Source organism: Chiloscyllium plagiosum, unplaced genomic scaffold (assembly GCF_037043375.1).
Source record: "Chiloscyllium plagiosum isolate Xiang-an unplaced genomic scaffold, Cpla_swu_hap1 HiC_scaffold_3, whole genome shotgun sequence".
NCBI classification, from domain to species: Eukaryota; Metazoa; Chordata; class Chondrichthyes; order Orectolobiformes; family Hemiscylliidae; genus Chiloscyllium; species Chiloscyllium plagiosum.
Window position 1 is genome coordinate 77,708,543 of NW_028270141.1, and position 22,936 is coordinate 77,731,478.

The 22,936-nt window shown below is 39.5% G+C and overlaps 1 protein-coding gene across 2 annotated transcripts; it reads right to left on the reverse strand.

Annotated features, from left to right (window-relative positions):
- Nucleotides 1-346: 346 nt before the first annotated feature.
- Nucleotides 347-22,719, reverse strand: gja13.1 (gap junction protein alpha 13.1). 2 transcript variants are annotated; one of them, XM_043684285.2, is made up of 3 exons: nucleotides 22,644-22,712; nucleotides 14,626-14,672; nucleotides 347-1,943 (listed from the first exon to the last, which is right to left on the reverse strand). In XM_043684285.2, exon 3 carries the CDS (start codon nucleotides 1,925-1,927, stop codon nucleotides 1,025-1,027), a length of 903 nt encoding a protein of 300 aa, XP_043540220.2. In that variant the 5' UTR covers nucleotides 1,928-1,943; nucleotides 14,626-14,672; nucleotides 22,644-22,712; the 3' UTR covers nucleotides 347-1,024. The 2 variants fall into 2 exon arrangements, with proteins under 2 accessions (XP_043540220.2, XP_043540226.2); XM_043684291.2 differs by lacking the exon at nucleotides 14,626-14,672 and having other exon boundaries at nucleotides 22,644-22,719.
- Nucleotides 22,720-22,936: the final 217 nt, after the last annotated feature.

A 22,936-nucleotide genomic window follows, 5' to 3' on the forward strand; every position in this document is an offset into this window, starting at 1 on the left:
GATTGTAAACAATGAAGGATGGTGTGCCAGTGGATAGATGATGAAGTTGGTGGACAAAATGCCAATTAAATGGACAGCATTGTTCTGAATAACACTGTGATTAGTTCCTTATCTTTAACCTATGCTGCCCTATTCCAGATTCATTTTTTTCTTTCTTTGATTTTGCTTATTGTTCCTTCAACCCTCAACTGCATGTTTCTTTTTTGACGTTAGTTTAACATTCGACTTTACCTGTTCTATCAAGTGTGCTTAGATTTTCCTTAAAATAATGAACTGAAATAGAAAGATCAACTGTTAGCCAATATTGTCTTCTTTTGCATATTTGTCAGAAAATAAACAAAAGACATTGAAATTTTTAAAAAATTTATTGCAATTTTCAATTTTGAAATATTAAATTAATTGACTGATTGAAGTTAATTCAGTAACACTAATTGACAATGGAAGACATTTTCTGGTCCTTATGATTAAAGCTAGCTATATGGAATAATGACCAATTCTGTAAATGAATCACCTACCATGCATATAACTAGAATGCTTCTTCTACATTTCACAGCATTTCTCATACAGTCAAATACACGTTTAAAATGAGGCTCCATGTTCCATTTAAATTGTCTTTGTCACATATCTGTGTGATTGTAACAATGTATTATCACCTGTCAATTGCCAAACAATGTACTAGTTTCAAAAATGCTGTTATATCGGTATACACATTGCACATGTGCGCTGAATTATTTTTGTCATAACTTTCCACAATAAATGACTAGTATAGCAAGGCGATTTTCAAGGATGTTGGATGAAAATTGGCCTAGTTATAAATTTTGATTCAGTTGCCTCTTGAAGTCACTTATACAGAACAACTACCCTCATATAGTCGGGCAGAAATTGCTTTACAATAATTAACTGCAATTTTTTTTATTACATTGTTACACATAATACAAAAATGCAATCATTGTTACCATATTTTTGTTGCTGTCTGATATTCTTTGCACTTAATAAGCTACCTCTTCTCAGAAATAGCATGCTCTTATTCATCTTTAGACATTTTCACGAGCTCATCCTTTGGTTTCTTAACAGACGTTTCAATGCTATCGTTAATCTTATTCTGAGAACTGGGGTCATTACTATTATATTGTTTCTCTCCTTTCAAAAGGTTGGATTTAGAATCTGATGGAAATACGGTTTCAGAGACATCTGATTTATCAAAAGTGTCAAAGACATATCTAGGTTGAATGTGATGGTGATACTTTTTACGTGTAGAAAACATTATTCCCTTGAAAATAAGGTAAATTATTTCGCTTAAATTTAGAACAAGTGACACACAACTCACAGCCAACATAAAAATAATGAAAATGGTCTTTTCTGTTGGACGTGAAATAAAGCAATCTACTCTATGTGGACAGGGGTATCTGTCACATACATAAATAGGACTCAAGGAAAATCCAAATAGATACCATTGACCCATAATGAAAGCAACTTCAAATAAAATTTTACAGAAAACTTGTAGTAAGTAGGAGAATAATAGGATTCCTTGTATTTTCACTTTTCCACGCGTTACAGTGTATTTTGACTTCTTGATTTGTCTGAAAGTAGTTTTAGTTTCATCAGTTGGTTGTTTTGCTTCATTGTGGATCACATGTAAAGCATGACCAAGATATATCAAGGTAGGGGTCGAGACGAAAATAATCTGAAGAACCCAAAAGCGAATGTGAGAGATTGGAAAAGCTTTATCATAGCAGACATTTTCACAACCAGGTTGGCGTGTGTTGCAAACGAAGCCAGACTGTTCATCACCCCAAACCTTCTCTGCACCAGCCCCAAGGAGTAAGATCCTGAACACAAACAACGTCGTGAGCCAGATTTTCCCAATAACTGTAGACTGTGACTGAACCTTATCCAGCAATCTTCCAAGAAAGGTCCAGTCTCCCATTCTTCGAAAGCGGTATCTGCCAAATTAAATGCATGCTGAATTATGAATTTGAAATAAATCACTAAGGTTATTTCTGGAATGGTAATATATTGGCTCTTTGAATCCTTAGGGTGATTTTCTGTAAGAACTCTCCCATGCGTTTGCTCCAACTTCTGCAGAGATGATACAGGCAGTTTGTGAAAATGTAAAAGGAGAAATGTGGTTGCCATCAACCACACCTTCAGTAACCCCTCCCCCCCCCCATCCTCTCAGGTAGTATTTTCCATACAAATGTAAACATATCATTGACGTATTAAAACCATTACAAATGGTATCTTATTGTTAAAAGTAATTTTGGAGAATTGAGATAGTGAAAAGAAATCTAGGAAAAATAATTACTATTAATTTACCAAAGCAACCAAAAGTTGTAGCTACTTGGTTGTCTAAATGAAACTCCTGATTGCTCCCTTGTGTAGAGGAGTATAGGGTAGCTGAAGTTCAACTGAGGTCATGAATTTCTCATCTGAAAAACAATAGGAGATCAGGAGAATCCCCGAAGAGAATTCTACCCCAGGATTGTTTACAATGAAAAGACTATGCGCCATGATTGATCTCACCTCTCTTAAACTTTATAGAATTTCTCCTGAAGAAGAAGCATTATTAATAGCGTTTTGAAACATAATTTCCTATTAGTGTCCTGGAGCTAATCTCAACTCATTGCAATGCTGTTCCACCTGTTTTTAAAACTGGAAACTATTTAAAAGGTAGGTGTAGAAACATTGAAGTTAGGAACTTGAGCCTTTGAACATGCTCTGCCATTCAGCATGATCATACCTCTGTCTCATTACCCATATTTCCATTTTCTCTCTAGACTCCTTGCTGCCTCTAAAATCTAAACATTAATCAATCTTGAATATCTTCAGTGAATTGGTCTCCACTGTTTTCGGTGGTAGAGAATTCCATAGGTTCACTACCCTTTTAGCAAAGAAGGTTTTCCAAATCTCAGTCCTAAATGATCTAACCTATATCCTGAGTCTGGGAGGCCGGTTCTAGAAGCCAAACCAAGGAAAACATCTTCCCTGAATCCCATCTTTTCAGCCCTGTTAGAATTTAAACGCTTCAATCAAACCTCCTCTCATCTTTCTAAATTCTAGTAAATACAGCCACATTCTAGTGAATGAACCAATCTCTCCTCATAAGACAGTCCTACCATCCCTGGTATCAGCTTCATGAACCTCTGTTGCATTCCTTCTATGGTAAATGTAAGCTTTCTTAGATAGAAGGATCAAAACTGCACACAATAATTTAGTTGTAGTCTCACTAAGGCCATGTATAACTGTGGTAAGACATCCTAACTTCTGAACTTAAATGTTCTTGCAATGAAAGCCAATTTACCATTTGCCTTCCTAATTGCTTGTTCATCTGCCTGTCTACTTTCATTTAAGGTTGTACAAGTATATCCAGATCCCTTTGTACATCCACGTTTCTCAATACATCACCTTTTAAATAACGTTTGTCTCTGATTTTCACACAATGTGTAGAAATGTACATTTCTCTCTGCTATATTGCATCTATCTTCCTGAAGAAAGGCTTATGCCCGAAACGTCGATTCTCCTGCTCCTTGGATGTTGCCTGACCTGCTGCGCTTTTCCCGCAACACATTTTTCAGCTTGCATCTATCATCTGTCTGCCCTCTTACTCAACTTGTTTAAATCAACTTGAAACTTTCTTCATCTTCCTCACAATTCATAATCCCAACAAGTTTTGTGTCATCAGCAAACTTGGAAATGTTACATTTGCTTCCCTCATTCAGGTCATTATAGATATCTTGTAATACCTGGGATTCAAATCCCTGTGGTGCACCATTAGTCATCACCTGCCACTTCAAAGAAGACCCATTTATTCCCACTCTTTGATTCCTGTCTGTCAACCATTTCTTGATCCATATTAATATATTAGCCCATGTGCTTTAGGTTTGCCCACTAACCACTAATGAAGAACTTTATCAAAAGACTTTTGAAAATCCAAATACACCACATCCAACATTTCCTCCTCATCTAGTCTACTAGTTTCATCACCAGTAGATTTATTGCACATGATTTGCTTTACATAAACCCATGATGGCTTAGTCCAAACCTGATAAAGCTTTCTCAATATTCTGTAATCATGTCTTTTATAACAAACTTCGAGCATCTTGCCCACTACTGATGTCAGGCTAATTGATCTATAATCTTTTTTAATTAATGGAGTTGCATTTGCCAACCTGCAATCTGTAGGAACTGCTCCAGAGTTTATAGAATTTTGGAAGATGACCACCAATGCATCCAATATTTCCAAGTCCATTTCCTTTCGTATTCAGGGGAGAGATTATCCGACCCTGGTAATTTGTCAGCCTTTAATCCCATTAATTTCCCCAACACCAATTTCTTATTAATACAGATTTCCTTCAGTTCTGCCCACTCCCAAGCCCCTAGGTCCCCTAAAACTTTCTGGAGGTTATTTGTTCCCTCTCTTGTGGAGACAGGTACAATCAAAGCAATACTCAGGAATTCAAAGAGTGAACACAATTCAGGACAAAAAGTAGGAAGACCTTTTGCAAATCAATATTGATAGATTCTTTAAGTAATTGTTTATATGCCATTTATATTATTGGGTGACTAGAGAGCATTGGGCCTTTCATTTCTGTAATCATCTGCTATCATTATGGCATTCCAGGATGGCATGCATGTGTTGAGGTGGTCTACCCATTCTATGAAATTGATTAGGAATCTTCTTATATGGGATGTGTATACCTAAATTACATTTTGTGATATAATGAAACGTGCAAATTATGGTATGATTTATGAAGTGACTCAGACATCAGTTAAAACTGAATAAGAGAAGACATGGACTAAAAGAATCATGTAAAAGAGGGCTTTATCCTCACAAGACAAAGCTTTTCACTGTGCTTCAGTATATGTGGCAATAAATTCAATTCAATTCAATTCTTAGACGTTAAACCAGAGAGTGATTTTGTAACCTGTAATGTGCAAATGTAAATTAGAGTGCAGTATATCAGAAGTGGAAGAATCTTATTCAAGGGTATGAAACCAATAAGTTCATAGGGTAGAATCTGATTAGGCTCTGAGCACCTTGGGTTATGGTGAGATGAATGGGGGAATTGGGTGAGATGATGGTGAGACTTATCTCAATGTTGTGATTGTCTCGCTGCATCGTGTACACTCTTTCCAAATAGTGTGGCAGATTCTCACAAGGCAGCAGCAAGTTCCCAATTGATGCTCATTATTGCTTGGTAAAAGCTTTATTAACAATTCAACTTGCCACAGGTTGAACTCAACATGAAAACCGGAGTGGGTTCTTAGTAGGATTAACCGACCACTTGCTCCAAAATATCTCTGTGTTTGATACTGGGCACCAATGTCTTGGGCATAATCCATGGGTATGGCTACATAGATCCCTTATCCACAGAAATTGGCATCCAGCATGTGCCAGCCTCTATGAAACCTCATGGTGCATGACAGATCCATTTCAAGACCCTTCTGGACCTCAATTCTTTATTTCAGGTTGCACCAGCATCAATCATTGTAATACTGCTAATAAATAGTTTGGGACAGTCAGAGTCAGGATCAAACACTTATAAGGAGTGAGAAGCCGAATGATGGGAAGCCCTATTGTCAGCTGTTTTACTCCTGGAATGAGAGTGACGTGGATATTATGGAAGATGAAAGTTAGTGGCACAGCTATTACTGCTTGTATAGGTGGAGACAGGTGCTGAATGAGTGAGTAGGCAATGCAGAGGGTGTGCAGGGTGAGGGTGAGAGGGCAAAATGTTGCATTAATTAGTGAGAGTGGTAGAACAGGAACCTTGGTGAGAGGTGGATCCAGTAGCAGAGATACAGGGAGTATGAAGTATTGGAGAAAAGATGTTGGCACTTATGCTGGTGGAGTGGAGAAGAACGTTGATCTTCTTCTTACATTTCTGTGCATTCCTCCAAAAGGCTGAAAATGCTTTACACTAAGTGGCAACCTCCAAGCAGTCAGGCATCATTTGGTGACATGCTTCCACTGCTGTCCTGGAAGGAGGAAGCACTACTTGTGCACCATCGAGAAGGTCCTCCAGGACACAGCGTATCAAGTGAGCTATCGATTTCTCCTGTCTGCCATGTCCAGAGTAAATGTCAGGAATCATGCTGGGCAGCTCCAGATAGACAATGCCTGTCTGCATTCATAATGTCTTTTTAAATGCGGCACTGGCACCAGGGATTCCGATCAGTTCAGGCATTTCCAGTGAATGACAAGTGGCTCAGGGAACAGCGCATGGTAACTGGGACAGAAATTGGATATGAAACTTGCTGTGTGGGCCGAAATGCCAATTCATGCAGTAAATTTGATTGATTTATTGTCGTCATATGTACCTGAGTACAGTGAAAAGCAAGCAATACAGGCAAATCTTAGCAAACACAGACATACAGACCATAAGGTGCTTAGACAGAGTGAGGTATACAAGGTTACACTACACAGGAGGTGCACAAAGCAAGATCAGCATTAGCAAGATCAGTGTTTTTTGAACTTAAAGAGGTCCATTCAGCAGTCTAATAATGGCAGGGAAGAAGCTGGTCTTGAACCTGTTGGTGAGTGTGTTCAAGCTTCTGTATCTTCTGCCTGATGGAATTGGTCATAGGAGAGCATTACTGGGGTGTTTGAGAGGTGGTGGGGGGAACTTTGGTAATGGTGGCAGCCTTCCCGTGGTAATGAGAAATGTAAATGGAGTCCATGGATGGGAGGTTGGCTTTTGTGATTGTCTGGGTTGTTCACAGAACTTTCTGCAGTTTATTGCAGTCCTGGGCAGGGCAGTTGCCGAACCAGACCATTATACATACAGATAGAATGTTTTGTTTGGTGCATCTTGTTATGGACCAGGCCAGGCATCCCTCAAAATAGTTTAAGTAGCCTAGACCCTAACTTGTTCTTATCTTAAAGGTAAATGTGAATGGATATTCCAGATGTGATGCAGCTGGTCAAACCACTCAGCTTTAAGCAAAACAGAATTTATTTTTATTTAAACACAACAGTTGAAACATGAACAAAAGAAAATGGAATTTAGAATAACTATTGAAAAACGTAACCGACCGGATACAGCAACTTAACTAAGAAGTTGTTCCAATCCAGTAACATCCCAAAAAATACATGCCTTGGCAAAAAGGTAAATCAAAAAACAGATTCTTGCAGGTAGAATGGAACAACTTTCAAAGAGATTTCAGAGAGAAAAGCAGTCAGGAATCATCTGCTGAAGCTTGGAAACCTTTTCTGGACTTCAGCATCTTGTGTCTGTTGCAAAAAAAACCAAGCTAGAAAAAAACCTGAACTAGGAGATCTGGCCATTCCCCTGCCATTGGTAAACTAGATACTTCAGCACATCAGCCTTTATGACATCTCCTGAAAAACACCAAGGAGAAAATAAACTTTTAAAGTGACAGCACCATCATAATCTATAGATTGTGAGGTCCTTATGAACATGCCAAATTTTCTAAGCCACCTGAGGAAGAAGAGGCATTGTTGTGCCTCCGGCCATGATCTTATTGAATGGCAGTGCAGGCTCAAAGGACCACATGGCCTACTCCTCTCCTAGTTCTTATGTTGGTCATTGCATCTTGTTATGATATAAGGTAACCCCTCCTGCTTGATCGAAACCAACAATGCAGAAAGGATTTATCCCATGCAGCAATCTGTGAACATTCGAGAGGCTGAGAACTATTCAAAGTAAAAATTAACAACTTTATTTCTTTAAGTTTAACAGAGAATAATTAACTAGCAACTATTTACAACTCCTTCCTCTAACTTATCTTTTACTTTCCCTTCTACAATGCTGGTCCAATGAAAATCCTGATTAAGATTTACAAACCAAAACTTCTTATCTCCAAAACCAGGCAGCCTTCCGTTCTTCTTTTCTTCTTCTTGGGGATTCTGTTTCACAGTTTACTGATTGATAAAGGTACCTTTAAGAGAGCTATTTTTAGGCAGTCTTTACATGCTGGTGGCATGGCAGATCTCCTCCCAACTGTTCAATGTTCCCTGGTTTTATATCCCAAAGCATTGGATTGTGTCATTGGCTTTAAGATTTGTCAATATAATCAATTAAAACATGATTAAAGGATGGTATTTTGGTGTATAATTTAAACTGATTGGTTGAATTTGAATTTGTTTTGGTCTCCAGGCAACCAACTAAAATGTTACATAATTGTTGGTGCTGTCAGGTAGCTCTACTAGCTAATAACTTTCTTAAAGGTACAGTACACCCACATCTTCATAACAATCTACACAGGAGGTCCAGGACATGTTGTTGGTTATCGTCACTCCAAGGAATTTGATGCTCTTGACCCTCTCCATCTCAGCTCCATTGATGCAGATAGTGGCATGTCCTCCTCCTCCTTTCTTCCTGAAGCCAATGATCAGTTCTTTTGTTTTGCCAACGTTGAGAGAGAGGTTGTTATCATTGCACCATGACACAAAGCACTCTATCTCTTTCCTGTATTCTGACTCCTCATTGTTTGAGATCGGCCTACCACGGTGGTGTTATCAGCAAACTTGTAGATAGTGTTCATACAGAATTTGGCAACACAATCGTGGGTGTGCAGGGTGTACAGTAGGGGGCTGATTAACAAACAATGAGAAAACCCATTTGGCCTTGTGGCAAAAATTATTCCATCAAGCTCAACACAACTCGCACTGAGCCAAAGAAACTAATGGGAAGAAGTTAACTAACTGCCTAACTAACTGTATTAGCCTAAAACACAGAATTTTTTTTAAAAACTCCATAATAGGACATTTTAATAATATCAAAGAGATGGCTTCTCAATGTTCGAAAGCATACAACCAAATGAACACTTCCACTGTTGGAGATGTAATGAGGTATCCAACTATATTTATGTGGTTGGATAAATCTATCATTGATGTAAGGGTTTATGTGCAGTCATTCCGACTTGGCTATTCACATATGAATTATAAACATTTAATGAAAACTCTCAATAGAAGATATAACAACAAACAGCATCATAGTAATCATGTTACTATACTAAATCCAGAGGTCGGAGCTAATCCTCTGGAAACATGCATTTCAATCCCACTGGGCAATTTAAATTCAAATAATTGAATAAATTTGAAATAAGATAATCATGAAAATATTAGATTTTCACAAAACACACCTAATTCTTTGGTATTTGTTAGGTTTGGAAATCAATTGTCATTATTCTGTGTGGCCTGCATGTGATTCCAAACTCATTGCAATGTGATTGACTCTTAACCATCCTCTAAAATGATCTGGAGTCCCAAGGGTGTAGCAAGAGGCCATTCGGCTTATTACATCTGCACTGACCCTCCAAAAGGCATGGCGCCCAGTACCTCCCCAACGGTCCCTGCAATTCAGATGGCTAATCCACTATTTTACACACCCCTTGATACTACAGGGCAATTTACCATGGCCAATCCTCCTAATCAGCACAGATTTGGACTGTGGGAGGAAACCCACACAGACACAGGGAGGACAAACAAACTCCACACAGACAAACACCTAAGACCAGAATCAAACCCAAGTCTCTGGAAATCTGAGGTCGCAGTGCTAACCACTGAGCCACCATGCTGCCCTAAGAGTTGTTGTGCTGAATTTCCAAAAAAAAAAAGTGGAGATAGTAAAGTTAAGAATTAATTGGAAGTTGCTCTAAAGATGTAGAAGACAGGCTAGCTGTGCTTAGAGAGAATAAATTACCTAGTTCAGATGGTTGGCACCAAGGTTGCTGAAGGAAGTTGTACGGAACAATTTGCCACAATCCCTGACATTGCTTGGTATGGTGAAAGTGCCAGAGGATTGGATTGGAGAGTGAAATGGTGTTGACATTTCTAGTAATGGGTTGCTCTTTATCTTTATTTCAGACTAGCAGCATCTACAATATTTTGTTTTTAATAATAGTACTGAAGATTTGTTCACCAGGACTAGCTACACTCTCACAACCTTGCTGTTCTTGAAAAGCGACAACTCTATTATCTAGGCAAAAGTGAGGACTGCAGATACTGGAGATCAGAGCTGAAAATGTGTTGCTGGAAAAGCGCAGCAGGTCAGGCAGCATCCAAGGAGCAGGAGAATCGACGTTTCGGGCATGAGCCCTTCTTCAGGAAGAAGGGCTCATGCCCGAAGAAGGGCTCATGCCCGAAATGTCAATTCTCTTGCTCCTTGGATGCTGCCTGGCCTGCTGCGCTTTTCCAGCAACACATTTTCAACTCTATTATCTACTCAGCAACATGGAAAATGGCCCAAGTATGTTCTGTAAACAAATCCAACAAATCCAAATCCCACCCTATCAGTTGTCTCTTGATCATCAGCAAAGTGATGGAGGGGATCACTGACAGAGCTATTACGCGGCACTTACAGTGGGATAACGTATTCACTGGCTTTCAATGTGGATCCCACTAGGATCACTTGGCTCCATGTTTGAACTAAGGTATTATTGCCTTTATCCAAATGTGGACAACAGGCTGAGCACCGAGGTGAGGTTAGAGCGACTACCCTTGATAGCATTTGACTGAATATGGCTTGAAGGGTCCAGAGCAAAACTGGAGTCAATGGGAATCAAGGAAAAAAGCGCTTCACTGGTTCGAGTCATACCTAACACATAGGAGAATGGTTGTCGGAGGTCAGTCATCACAGCCCCATGGCATTTCTGCAGGAGTTCCTCAGGGTAGTGAGCTAGGCCCAGCCACATTTGGCTGCTTCATCAATGACCTTCTTTCCATCAGAAATGGGCATGTTAACTGATTATTACACAATATTCAGCACTATTCATGACTCCTCATATACTGAAGCTCTCTGTCCATATCTAACAAGGCCTGGACAACATTCAGGGCTGATAAATGGCAGGTAATGTATGCCACACATGTGCCATTCAATGCTCATCTTCAACATGAGAAACCTGATCTTCACTCCTTGATGCTAAATGGCATTAGCATTGTTGAATCTCCCACTATCAACATCCAGGTGGTACCTATTGCCCAGAGACTGTGAAAGTGGCTAGTTAAATACTATGGCTACAAGAGCAGGTTATCTGCTGGGAATTCTGTGCCAAGTACTCACCTCCTGTCTCCATAAAACATTTTCACCATCTACAGGGTTTCAAGTTAGGAATATGGTAGAATACACCACACTTGCCTGGGAGGTGCAGCTCTGCCAAAATTTAATCAATTTGATATTATCTAGGATAAAACAATATATTTGATTGGCACTGCATTCACTGTCACATAGTGGTAGCAGTGTATACCATCTTCAAGATGTACTGCAGTAACTCACCCAAATTTCTTTGACCACATATCGTATACCCATGTCCTCTACCACGTAGACAAACAAGAACTGCTTATACATGGCCACACCACCACTTGTAAAAGCTCCTCCGAACTACACACCCTCCTGACTTGGAATTATGTTTTTGTTCTTTCAGTGTTGCTGGGTCAGTATCCTGGAGATCCTTCACTAGCAGCATTGTGAGGTGCCTACACCCCAAAGAATGTAATGATTCAGGTCTGGAGCTCACCACTACTTTCTTCAAGGCAATTAGTGGTGGGAACACTCACATCCCATAAATGAATAAACAAAAGCCAGTAGGCTGTTTTTCTCGCTCCCTTTCAGTGTTACAGTGCTAGTCTGTCTATTGGAGATGAAGGGAAGATGTGAAGGGAAGTCCAGGCCACTATTGCATTGAGATAATGGTCAAAGTGATTGCATGAAAACTTAAGCAGATATTCAGCAATCAGAGAGGTCCTCTGGATCTGGCTTTCCATGAGACTCTATAGAGGAAATTATGAGCTTACACATCTGAGACATGGCAGGACTTTATGAACTGGATGGGCTTCTCCATTGTCTGTGAATGGCTGTGCATAGTTTCATGTATGTCCATAAGATGATCCCCTATTACATACTGCAACTCTTGCTGATGCCATGTGGCTTACACTAACGGTTCATTATCAACCTGGAGACCAGCATGAACATTCATGTAACCATAAATGTTTCCCCAATGAGGTGAGCATCTGTCTGCTGGTGGAGAGTGCCAGGTAAAGATGTGTCACTGTGCTCTCTGGCGTTTTGATGCTCTATTGCCCTGTGGTATGATGCAGGACTCGTGTCAATGAAGCAAACTGCCCCTCGAATATGCATATACTTGGGCATGGAGAACATAAACAATTCAGGCAGAAGAGGATAGTGAATGTTCATGTCTGATTGGCATATTTATCAGGCGTTGCTCTGATCCATAATGAGTCTTCCCAATTCTTGTACCTATTTCCACTCTCATGGTATTTGGAGGATGATGACACTGAGGCCAAAGCTGGTCACTTGCTTGCAGTTATTATGCTGCTGTGGGCGGGGGTGGGGGATGGGGGGGTGCATTCAATTCTATCAAGCAACTTGCCCATGGCATACTGCCCCACAGGAGAGCCAATGCTCTCTCAGCATTCACTCAGACTCTGCCCAGTGTGGAGGAGGTCAGTGCTGGATCTGGATGTGTTGCTGAATCCCATACCCACTGACCTCTGCTGCTATCTTTGTTCAGTCTTCTTTGATCAGGTGGAAGGCTCCCTTCTTATTTTCCCTGGGAACAATACATCCCACTGTTCCTGTACAACCTGGAGGCAATCCTGCAGGCTAAATTGTGAAGTTGTATTTATTAACCATTCAACCTTCCCCTGCTAACTGTCTCATGCTCCACTCTGTGGATTCAGTGCTGCAGAAACCCAAGGTGCTGTTTTGGGAGATGAAGGCTTTTGCTCTGCTTTATCAGGTGACCCTCAAGGTGGCTGACAGTGTAATGCAGGAAGCTCTGAAGCACTGTAGTCAGATCTGATTCCACTTAAAAATGGAGACAAATTTGTGCCCCCATTGCCTGAATGACAGCTTCATGACCATATATAATGCTTGATTCATGGTGTCCCAGTCCTCTGCTTAATTATTTGACTGATTGCGTATAGCCGATTCCTTCCCAGCCAAACAACATGGGTGTTTCCCCCATTCTGCTGCTGGGAACTGTGTTTCTGACATTAAAATTTACCATTTCTATTCTTTAATGTATGAAATACTCAATAGTTTTTTTGTTTGTGGGAACCTGATGAGACTAAGCATATTCACTCCACTGTGCATTGACAGACATGTCATAACAGTCCTATCAAACAGCACTAACCCATAAATAACCTGCTCACCAATGCTTAGTTTGGGGTACACTAGGCCCACTTGGCTCCAGATCTTACTAATCGTACCCAGCACAAAGAAGGTTTGCTGGATGTTCAAGGTTATTCAGCCCATTCCCAGGATATCACTGCAGGAGTTTGCCAGGGTATTATTCTACGTCCAACCATCTTTAACTGTTTCATCAATGATCTTCCCTCCAATATAAGGTGAGAAGTGGATGTTTATCAATGATTTCACAATGTTCAGTATCATTTGCAACTTCATAGATACTGAAGCTGTCCATTAGACACTGAAGCTGTCCATGCTCACAAGTAACAAGAGATGAATGGCATTCAGAATTTGGACAATAAAGTGGCCTCCAGGGAGATCACAAGACAGAATCAACAGTAATATTGTTGCTGAGTCCTACTATCAATTCTTGTTGATTATCATTGTCCAGAAACTTAACTGGAACAGCCATATAAAAACTATGGCTACAAGAACATGTCTGATGCTGAGAATTCTGTGATAGTTAGTCCATATGTTGACTCCCCAGAGTCTGTTCGCCACCTACAAGCTCAAGCCTGAAATTCTGATGGAATATACTCTACTTGCCTTGATGAATGCTGCTCCAGCAACTCTCAATTAGATGAACACCATGCAGCCAAAAGCAGCTTGATTGACATCTCATACATCACCTTAATCATTCACTCCTTCCACAATAGGTGTTCCATGTCAAAAGTACAAAACACACTGCAGCGATTCATCATGGCTGTTTAATAGCACTTCCAAAGTTATGATCCCTACTACTAAAAGAACAAGAGCAGCAGATATGTGGACAGTCAACAACTGCATGTTCCACTCCAAGTCAAACACAATACAGACTATGTGGGCATCATTGGCTGGACCAGCATTTATTACCCATCTCTAATTGTCTGGAGGGCCTTTAAAGGTCAACCACATTGCTATAGGTCTGGAGCCACATGTATTCCAGAGCAGATCAGGATGGAAGTTTCCTTCACTGAAGGACATTACTGAATCAAATGGGTTCTTGCAGACAATCAATAATAGATTCATGATCATCATTAAACTCTTACTTTCAGATTATTTTGAATTCAAATTCCACCTTCTGCCTTGGCAGGATTTAAACTCAGGTACACAGAACATCATCTGGGTCTCTGGATTAATAGTTTAGTAATAATACTAGTGGCCATCACCTACTTAAGCCTACGCACAGTGTTTATTCACTGTCACTAGTTCGAAAACCTGGCGCTCCCTCCTCAATGGCCCTATGTATTGCACGATTGGATTATAGCAACTCAAGAAGTTGACACAGTGTCACTTACTCAACAGCAGTTAGGGTCAGGCAATGTCCACATTCCACATCACCAATGTTCACATTCCACAAATCATATCAAAAATTCAGAACACCAGTGCCTACTATTGGCAACATCTGTTTGTTACTTAAGATAAAAAGGAATCTTTTATGGCAGTAGGAATGTAGGAGGTTGATACCAACCTATAAGATCCTCCAATGTGGCAGTAATATTTGATTTGTATTTCCTCCTGAAAGAAAGTTAACATATTTATGATGCTGCAAAACAGAGTCGAAGGTTTTGCTCTGCTACAGAGTAATGGAAATAAAATGGAGATTCTTTATCAATAAAATGGGCAAACATTTCCTCCTATTCCACTCTATGTTAATCCTGGCAGCAGAGCTAATGATACACTGCCCTTCAGTTTGGGGACTGCCAATTCAATAATGCAATTGATCTATTTATATTCGTGCAGCGCATTGCTATGGAATATATTGGTGTCAAATTTAGTTCAGCATTTCCATAAAAAACATTAAATATATCTGTACCCCCACGCCACCACCCCCCCCCCCCTCCCCCCGCCCCCACCCCCCCAAGCTACCACTTAGTGGTGAAGGTGAAAATCTATTACCTCATCAGATGTTGGATTGTATATTAAAAAAAAGTACATTTAAACTTGGAACTGTTCTCAGTAAACACAAGAATAATAGAGTCAATGTGAGCTTCAAACAGGGAAATAAAAAATGATAGAGGTGCAGCTGAGATACTGTCAAAATGTTTTAAAATGTTTGTTAAATGTCTAACAAAACTGGATATGACAGAGGCTGATATTCCTGTCACTCCTCCACTGAAATTGAATGTGTTCAAGCTTGAGGAATAGCCAAACTGGAGAAAGCTTTGGATATGTGTCAAGTGTAGCAGATAGAGTGGAACCTGAGGTAAGGAACACAATGATTTACTGCACAGATAATAAAGCAGACCATATTCTCACAGGATTCAATCAGACAGACGGTGGCAGTGAAAGCCATGACATGATGATGGGAAAGTTTAACAGACATTTAATCATCAAGAAAAATGTGATTTATGCAAGGGCGAAATTAAAGTAGCAACTGTCCTTCATTCACCATGAGCACATTGAGTTGCAGCATCATCTATAAAGAGTCATAGGGAGCAATTTTCCTTGGGCTGATGACTCTTTCTTGTCTGCAAAATGAAGGCTCAGAGGTTGAAAAAGTACAACAGCTAGCTGATTTTTTTTAACTCTTCTGCAACCAGCAGGCAAGAGAGTGCTTCTTTGGCATTGGTGGCTATATTTAAATGAACCAAACCCAGATAAAGTTTGGGATTCCCAACATTCTTTTGGATGGGCAACACATTCACTCCAGTGGGTTTAGACCCATGGAAGTTAAAGACCTGTCTTGGAAAGTGCACAATTCAAGAGGAATAGTAATATATCTCAAAAATATAGCAAATGAAGTTGAATGCTCCCACACCAGGTAGAATGACCATCATTTTGGTGCCCATTTTTAACAAGTAAACATGTTTCTCAACAAGTAGGAGAAAGGATTCACAAGGGTGGCACGGTGGCTCAGTGGTTAGCACTGCTGCCTCAAAGAGCCAGGGACCCGGGTTTGATTCCCTCCTTGGGTGACTGACTGTGTGGAGTTTGCACATTCTCCCCGTGTCTGCGTGGGTTTCCTCCAGGTGATACGGTTTCCTCCCACAATCCAAAGATGTGCGGGTCAGATGAATTGGCCATGCTAAATTGTCCATAGTGATAGGTGCATTAGTCATGGTAAATGTAGGCTAGGGGAATGGGTCTGGGTGGGTTACTCTTCGGAGGGTCGGTGTTGACTTGTTGGGCCAAAGGGCCTGTTTCCATATTGTAGAGAATCTAATCTAAAACTGAGAGATCACAACTGTTGGAAAACACTGAGGAGGCTGACAATTGACATAATAGAGATTTTTTTTTTAAATAAGGAAGGGTTGGGTAGGGAAGGAGTAAAGTGCAACACTTATTTTAGTTAGTAAAATATCATTAGGGGCTTCTCTGCAGCACTAATAAATTTTGATACCAAGCCGCCGAAGGAGATAAATGTTCAAATTGCAGTCAAATAGAAAAGTGTTATGGAATTTCATAAAGTTGGAGAGAAAGATATTTAAGGATGGAACTCCAAAGCTGAAGGAAGGTATAATAATAGTGATTACAATTGAGCAGAAGCAACAGGCCTGGAGAAGTAAAGAAAAGGGACAGTGCAGTGGCTCAGTGGTTAGCACTGCTGCCCCACAACACCAGGGTCCCAGGTTTGATTCCAGCCTCGGGTGACTGTTTGTGTGGAGTTTGCACATTCTCCCTGTGTCTGCGTGGGTTTCCTTTGGGTGCTCGGGTTTCCTCCCACAGTCCAAAAATGTGCAGGTCAGGTGAATTGGCCATGCTAAATTGCCCGTAGTGTTAGGTGCATTAGTCAGAGGGAAATGCGCCTGGATGGGTTACTCTTCGGAGGGTCGGCGTGGACTTGTTAGGCCAAAGGGCCTGTTTCCACATTGTAGGGAATCTAATCTAATCTAAACCCTAATGAGTTGTAAGGCTGGAGAAGATTTCAGAGATAGGTTTGGATAAGGCATTGAAGGACTTCAAAAACACGAATGAGAAGTTTAATATTATGATGTTGCTGAACTAAAAGCCAGTCTAAGTCAATGAGGAAAGGTGGGAATGGAACATAAAATAAATTCAGATATTTGCAGCAGAGAGTTGGGTGAACACAAACAAAGATTGTTTGTGAAAGATGGGAGGATAGCCAGAAGCATGCTGGAATCATCAATTTTAGCAGCGAAAAAGGCATAGTTTAAAAGTTCAAGCAATAGCTCAGCTCAGGCAGTCATGAAGTTGGGTGATATTGTGCACGTGGAAGTAAACAGTCTTGGTTATGAAGTGATAAGAAGTCAGAAGCTTGACTCAGACATTATGCCAACATTGCAAATGGTCTAGCTTCAGACTGTTGCCAATGGAAGGGTTTGCATAGATGATTAGTGTTTGGAGCTTATCAATTAAGGACATCTGATTTTGTGTTCCAAATATTTAACTGCAAGCAATTTCTGCTCATTCATCACTGGATGTCAGGCAAGGAATGGCAGTGAAGGGGTTAACTGACATGGTGGCAAGGTGGAGTTGGATGTCCATGAAGTACTTTTGGAACCTAATGTTTCTTATTTAATGAGAAAATATTTCCAGTTGTGGGTTAGTTCAAAACTAGGAGACATTAATTTTAAAATAGCTACAATTCAATTCAATCTAAGCTCTTTTACTCAGAGTGGTGAGAATTTACAATTGACTACCATATGGAATAACTGAGCAAACATGAGAGAAAAAAGAGTAGGAGGAAATGTTGATGGAATTGGATGAAGTAAGGAGTGAGAATGTTTGTGTGCTGGATAGACTTCTTTCTGTGCTGCAAATATGCAATATAAGACTGTGCAATAAGTGAGTATACAAAGGCTGGGTATTATTCAAGCAAAAGTTTAAAATAAAATTGCAATGATTACAATGCCAATTTCAAATGCTGGTACAAATTGAGCAGTAAGCAGCCAGCCTGTTTGATAAATTGTCTGAAATCTGGCATTCTTGGGTTTGTTGTGGCGATAGTGAAATGAAAGCTTTGGCAACTTGCTGTTTTTTAGAAACACTCAGTTCTGCGCTTTTAAGTGCCTATTTAATTACATATAAATATATATTATTATTAAGCCTTTCTTTATGTTTAGGGGTCAACTTCTACAATTTAAGGGTTTGGAATACCTTGCTATAGGAAGCAGCATGAATGGTCGAGAAACATGCCCCCAGAATATAACAATGGGTATAACTGTTTCCTTTCCTTCCAGTCCATTTCCTAACACATAACTAGTGAAGTTCTTATTTCAGACTTCAGTAAAATAGATGACCTAATTTTCAGGTCATCTTTTCCCTTTTTGATCACTCGTTGGTTCGTCTGCTACAGGATTTGCATCCTTTGTGGCAAGATGGAGATTTTTCTTTTGGGCTGCCCATCAGAAACATGTCAAAGATCATGGCCACCAATCCTGCGAAATAGGTTAGGGTCGAGGTGCTCAAGGCTCAATATACCTTCCTTTCAATGATTATTTCCTACTTCCTTAAAAGAGGAATTGTGTTCTAACCCTTGGTTGATGTTTCTATGTGATACCATGGTTGCTTTAAATAGTATTTTCAAAGTGTGTTGTAATGGGCTCATTTGCTGTTAAATGATGTTTGTCCAGTACTTCTGGCAATTAGCAGTGAAATCTGGCACTGTACTTTCATGGTAAATTAGATGTGCTATTTATTCTAAATCATTCATAAACAATATGGAGCAGGTGGGCCAAATTTGACCTCACAGACATAATGGGTACCAATTTACTAAACAAGTCAATCATTCCTGAAACTGACTGATGTGTATATGCATACACATCTGAATCATGTTACAACCTATGACTCAGATAGAGGTTTCTTCATTAATATCAAATATGTGTTTACACTTGGTAATACCTCCATGTCCCCACAACAGTGTGTGCTTCTGGAATTCATAGGATGTAAAATGCCCACGATAATTGCAAATCAAGGAATGTAGTTGTATTTTATTTCTGTAGTTAGAATTATAGAATGAGAGTTTAAAACCATAATTACTGTAGAGAAAAAATTCTAGTATTGATCAGGACATCAAGAACTTGTAAAATGTCCAAGCAATGTGCTTTGCTACATGTTTACTGTTATGCAGAGCTGGGTGCAAGAAGTGAATCCTATGCCATGTGAGTTGAGATTAGAAGAGATGTCAGTAAGAGGAAAATAATTAAAGTTCAAGAAAACCAAAAAGCAGCCAGCATAACTTAAAAGACCAAGTGAAACCAGGAAAAGTCAGCATCAGTTAGGAGAGTGAGACAAGAACTTGAAGGCAATGAGCTGGCTGTTTGAAATTAGTTCTTATTCCACTACAGGGGAAGAGGCTAGCTGTTTGGTGACAATGCTTTAAGTAGTTAAAATTTATTCTATTCCTAACGTTTAAAAATACTACAAGAGTTTTTAATTAAATATATGCAAAGGGAAAGAAAGCAAATAATTAAACATATTAATTATATGCTTACTTTTAAAAATGCATTATGACTGATGACGTAGCATTGCTGCAGCTTGTGGCCCCTCCTGGTTACCAATGTGATACAAACCGTATATGTCTGTAAAAAGCGCTTACAGCACAAGTGGCATTGGCTCAGATGTTTTGAGATGGAAACTAAACTACAGAATTGTGCTACACCAGGGAGGGGATATGTTACCTAGATATTCTGCACAAGGAGCAAGTTATTTGTCTTACTATTGGTTACTCTAATTTGGTCAGTGGTCAGGGAAAGGAGAGTATAACTCTGAGAGTGAGTCAGGTCAGGAGACCTAAAAGGCAAGAGTGCAGAAGTCTTTCTGTCTGTTTAGATGAGGACGGGGACTGCCGGGAAGATGAACTAATTTGAAAATAAAATCAGACAAAGCCCTTGAGGAGTATAAAGGAAGCAAGAAATACATTAAACAAGGAATTAGAAGAGCTAAAGGATGCCAAGAAATGATACTGAAGGAGGCAAGGGAGGAGTCTGTATCCTCTTTAGCCGCAGGAGAGGTTGCAGAAGGCTGGAGAACAGCCAATGTTGCTCCTTTGTTGAAAAAAGGGCAACAAGGATAATCCAGGAAATTATAGGCCAGCGAGTCTTACATCAATGGGAGGATAATTGTTTGAGAAAATTCTTAAGTTTAGGATCTACTCATGTAAAGAATGGACTTATTAGAAATAGTTAGCATGGCTTTATGCTGGGAGGCCCTGTCTCAAATTTGATTGAGTTTTTTGAGGAAGTGACAAATGTGATTGATCAGGGTAGGACAGTAGTTAGTAACAAGGTCCTTATTTATAGGCAGGTTCAGAAGATTGAGTCACATGGGATCCATGGTGAGTCAGTAAGGTGGTTATAAAATTGGCTTGGTCATAGAACACAGAGGGTGGTTGTGGAGGGTAAGATTTTCTGACTGGAGGTCTGTGACCAGTGGTGTTCCACAAGGATAAGTGCTGACACCTCTGTTACTTACAATATTTATGGAGGTGGTCTGATTAGTACGTTTGCAGATGACACAGAAATTGGTGGAATTGTAGATCGTGAGGAATGTTGGAAAATTTTGAGGGGCATTATTAGGGTGGATAATGGGAGTCTTTTAACCAGGGTGGAAATATAAAATACTGAGGGGATGCATAAGTTTAAGGTCAGAGGGGGAAAGTTTGAAAGAGATGTGTGAGGCAAATCTTTTACACAGACGATAGGAGGTGTCGGGGTAGATAGTAGAAGCAATTGCAATAGCAACATTCAAGAAGCATTTAGACAGAAACATGAGTAGACAGGGAATAGAGGAATACAGGCCACATGCAGGCAGGTAGGACTGGTTTAGAATTGCATTCATGGTCAGCGCAGTCCTATGCTCTTCATTTCAACAAATTTGGTACAGGAAGCCATTCAAGTTAGGGGAATAAAATTGAATGTCGTTGTAGTAGAAGTTAGAATAATGAAGGGGACAGACAATGTGCAACAAGAGCAACAATCCAGAAATCAATGTTGCCAGCCCTGTGACAAGATTTGGGATATGACTCAGGGCTGCATAGGAACTTGCAATAGGACAGAATGAAGTATAAGTATAAGGAAGTCTTGTTAAAACTATATAAGGCACTAGTTAGACTACATTAAGGAAGCTGGGCTATTTCTCTCGCATTTTCTCTGTTTGTTTGAGAATATTGTGAACACTTTTGTTCCCTTTAACTAAGGAAAGATATACTCACATTGTATTAATAATCCAGTGATAAGACCAGAAGGCCATCACCTCCCCGTGTTTGCTCCTGTTACTCAGGCTTACTACTTTTTTGAGCAACTTTATATGACGACTCTGACTTAACATAAATTCCGACAACTGGAACAACAGTGGTTGGGGTCTTGTTTGCCATGCTCTGCTCAGTGCATGGCATGCAAAGACATCTAAGAGCATAGGACCAAACGTAGACCATTCAGGACCTGTCTTGGATTCATATTCTTTAATACCTTCACCTAAAAAAAATCTAACAATCTCAGCTTTGCAATTTTCACTTGCTTTTTGAAAAAAATAAAACATAAATGAAGTCTGTTTAGCAATGCATAATGAAAGGTATAATGTGGTGTTAGCTCTTTCTTCCAAGCAACCATAGAGCTGATAGGTCAGGGCACACAGTTTTAACTAAACCAGGTCATTCTAACATTGATTTAGCAAAATGTGCAGCGTGATTTATCATTAAGTTGACATTGCTCAGATTCACCAATGCTCGAGTATAACTGCAGTTGGTGCAGAGCAAAGCTTAAATGTCAACACCTAAGAACCTTTTAAAGCTGTTTCGATTTTTCGAATGTTAGCACAGAGTGACTTTTCTGTCAACCCTCTGATAATAAATCCACTACCCTGTCAGTCATTTGATAACAGGTTCTGTTCTGCAGAAATAGTCAACACTAAAATTCAACACATTGGATTCTGGTGAATAGAGTGTGTAAGTGTGAATGCATAGCACTTTTCTTTCAGATCAGAGAATAACACTGATCTATTTGAATAACTCAGTCTTAAATGACAGACTCAATAACACTAGTTCCAACCAGAGACTTATAATATAATGGTATTAAATACAATTTAAATTATATTAATTTGAAAGTGGTTACACGTAATTGCTTTGACTCAGTCTCTGCTAAATTAGGTGATCTCATTTAGCTTAGTGATTTGAGCATCAGAAGCTGTAATTAGTCCCAGTAAGCCAGGGTTAGGGGAGCAGACAACAGCTAACTATCCAGTGACCTTCACTTCAAGGATGTACGACATTAGAATCAGATGTAGTATCCCCACCAATCATGACCACACATACTCCAATGAAGAATAAATATTTTCAGGAGAATGTCAAAAAAAAGAAAAAAATTAAGAATTTAGAGTTAGGGATTAGGATTACCGTTCGAAATTTAGTAACAATATACACAGCGTTTTAACTGAGTATGTCTATATTGCTGTATCATTTTGAAAAAAAAATTCTTCGGTAGAATGTGAAAAGTTTAAATAAGTTTTATTTTGCAAACTAAGTACAAATCAGGTCAATGGAAGAATTAGGTTTTTTTAATAACATCGAACAAAAGCAGAATCACTTACCTGTTTATAGTATCTCAGAGTAAAGCAGGGACAATTTGTCTCAAACTAGATATGACTTTTTGGACGTGCTGCTGTTTAAATATAAAACTAGAAAACAGGGTATTGCATAAGCAATTCAATGTTTGCTGTTCCAAAATTTTGTAATCACAAAGTTTATTTATCTCTGCTGTAAAGAAACCAAGGTTACAGTCTTGAAAAACCACAATGATAGAATATATTAACTAGACATCTGTTCTAATAAGTATATAGCAATTATTCAATTTAAGAACTATGAAGTTAAACATCTGTGCAAT

What these genes read in the sequence shown, in the direction of transcription:
- gja13.1 (XM_043684291.2), bottom strand. Translation starts at nt 1,927, where the DNA reads ATGGGAGACTGGACCTTTCTTGGAAGATTGCTGGATAAGGTTCAGTCA.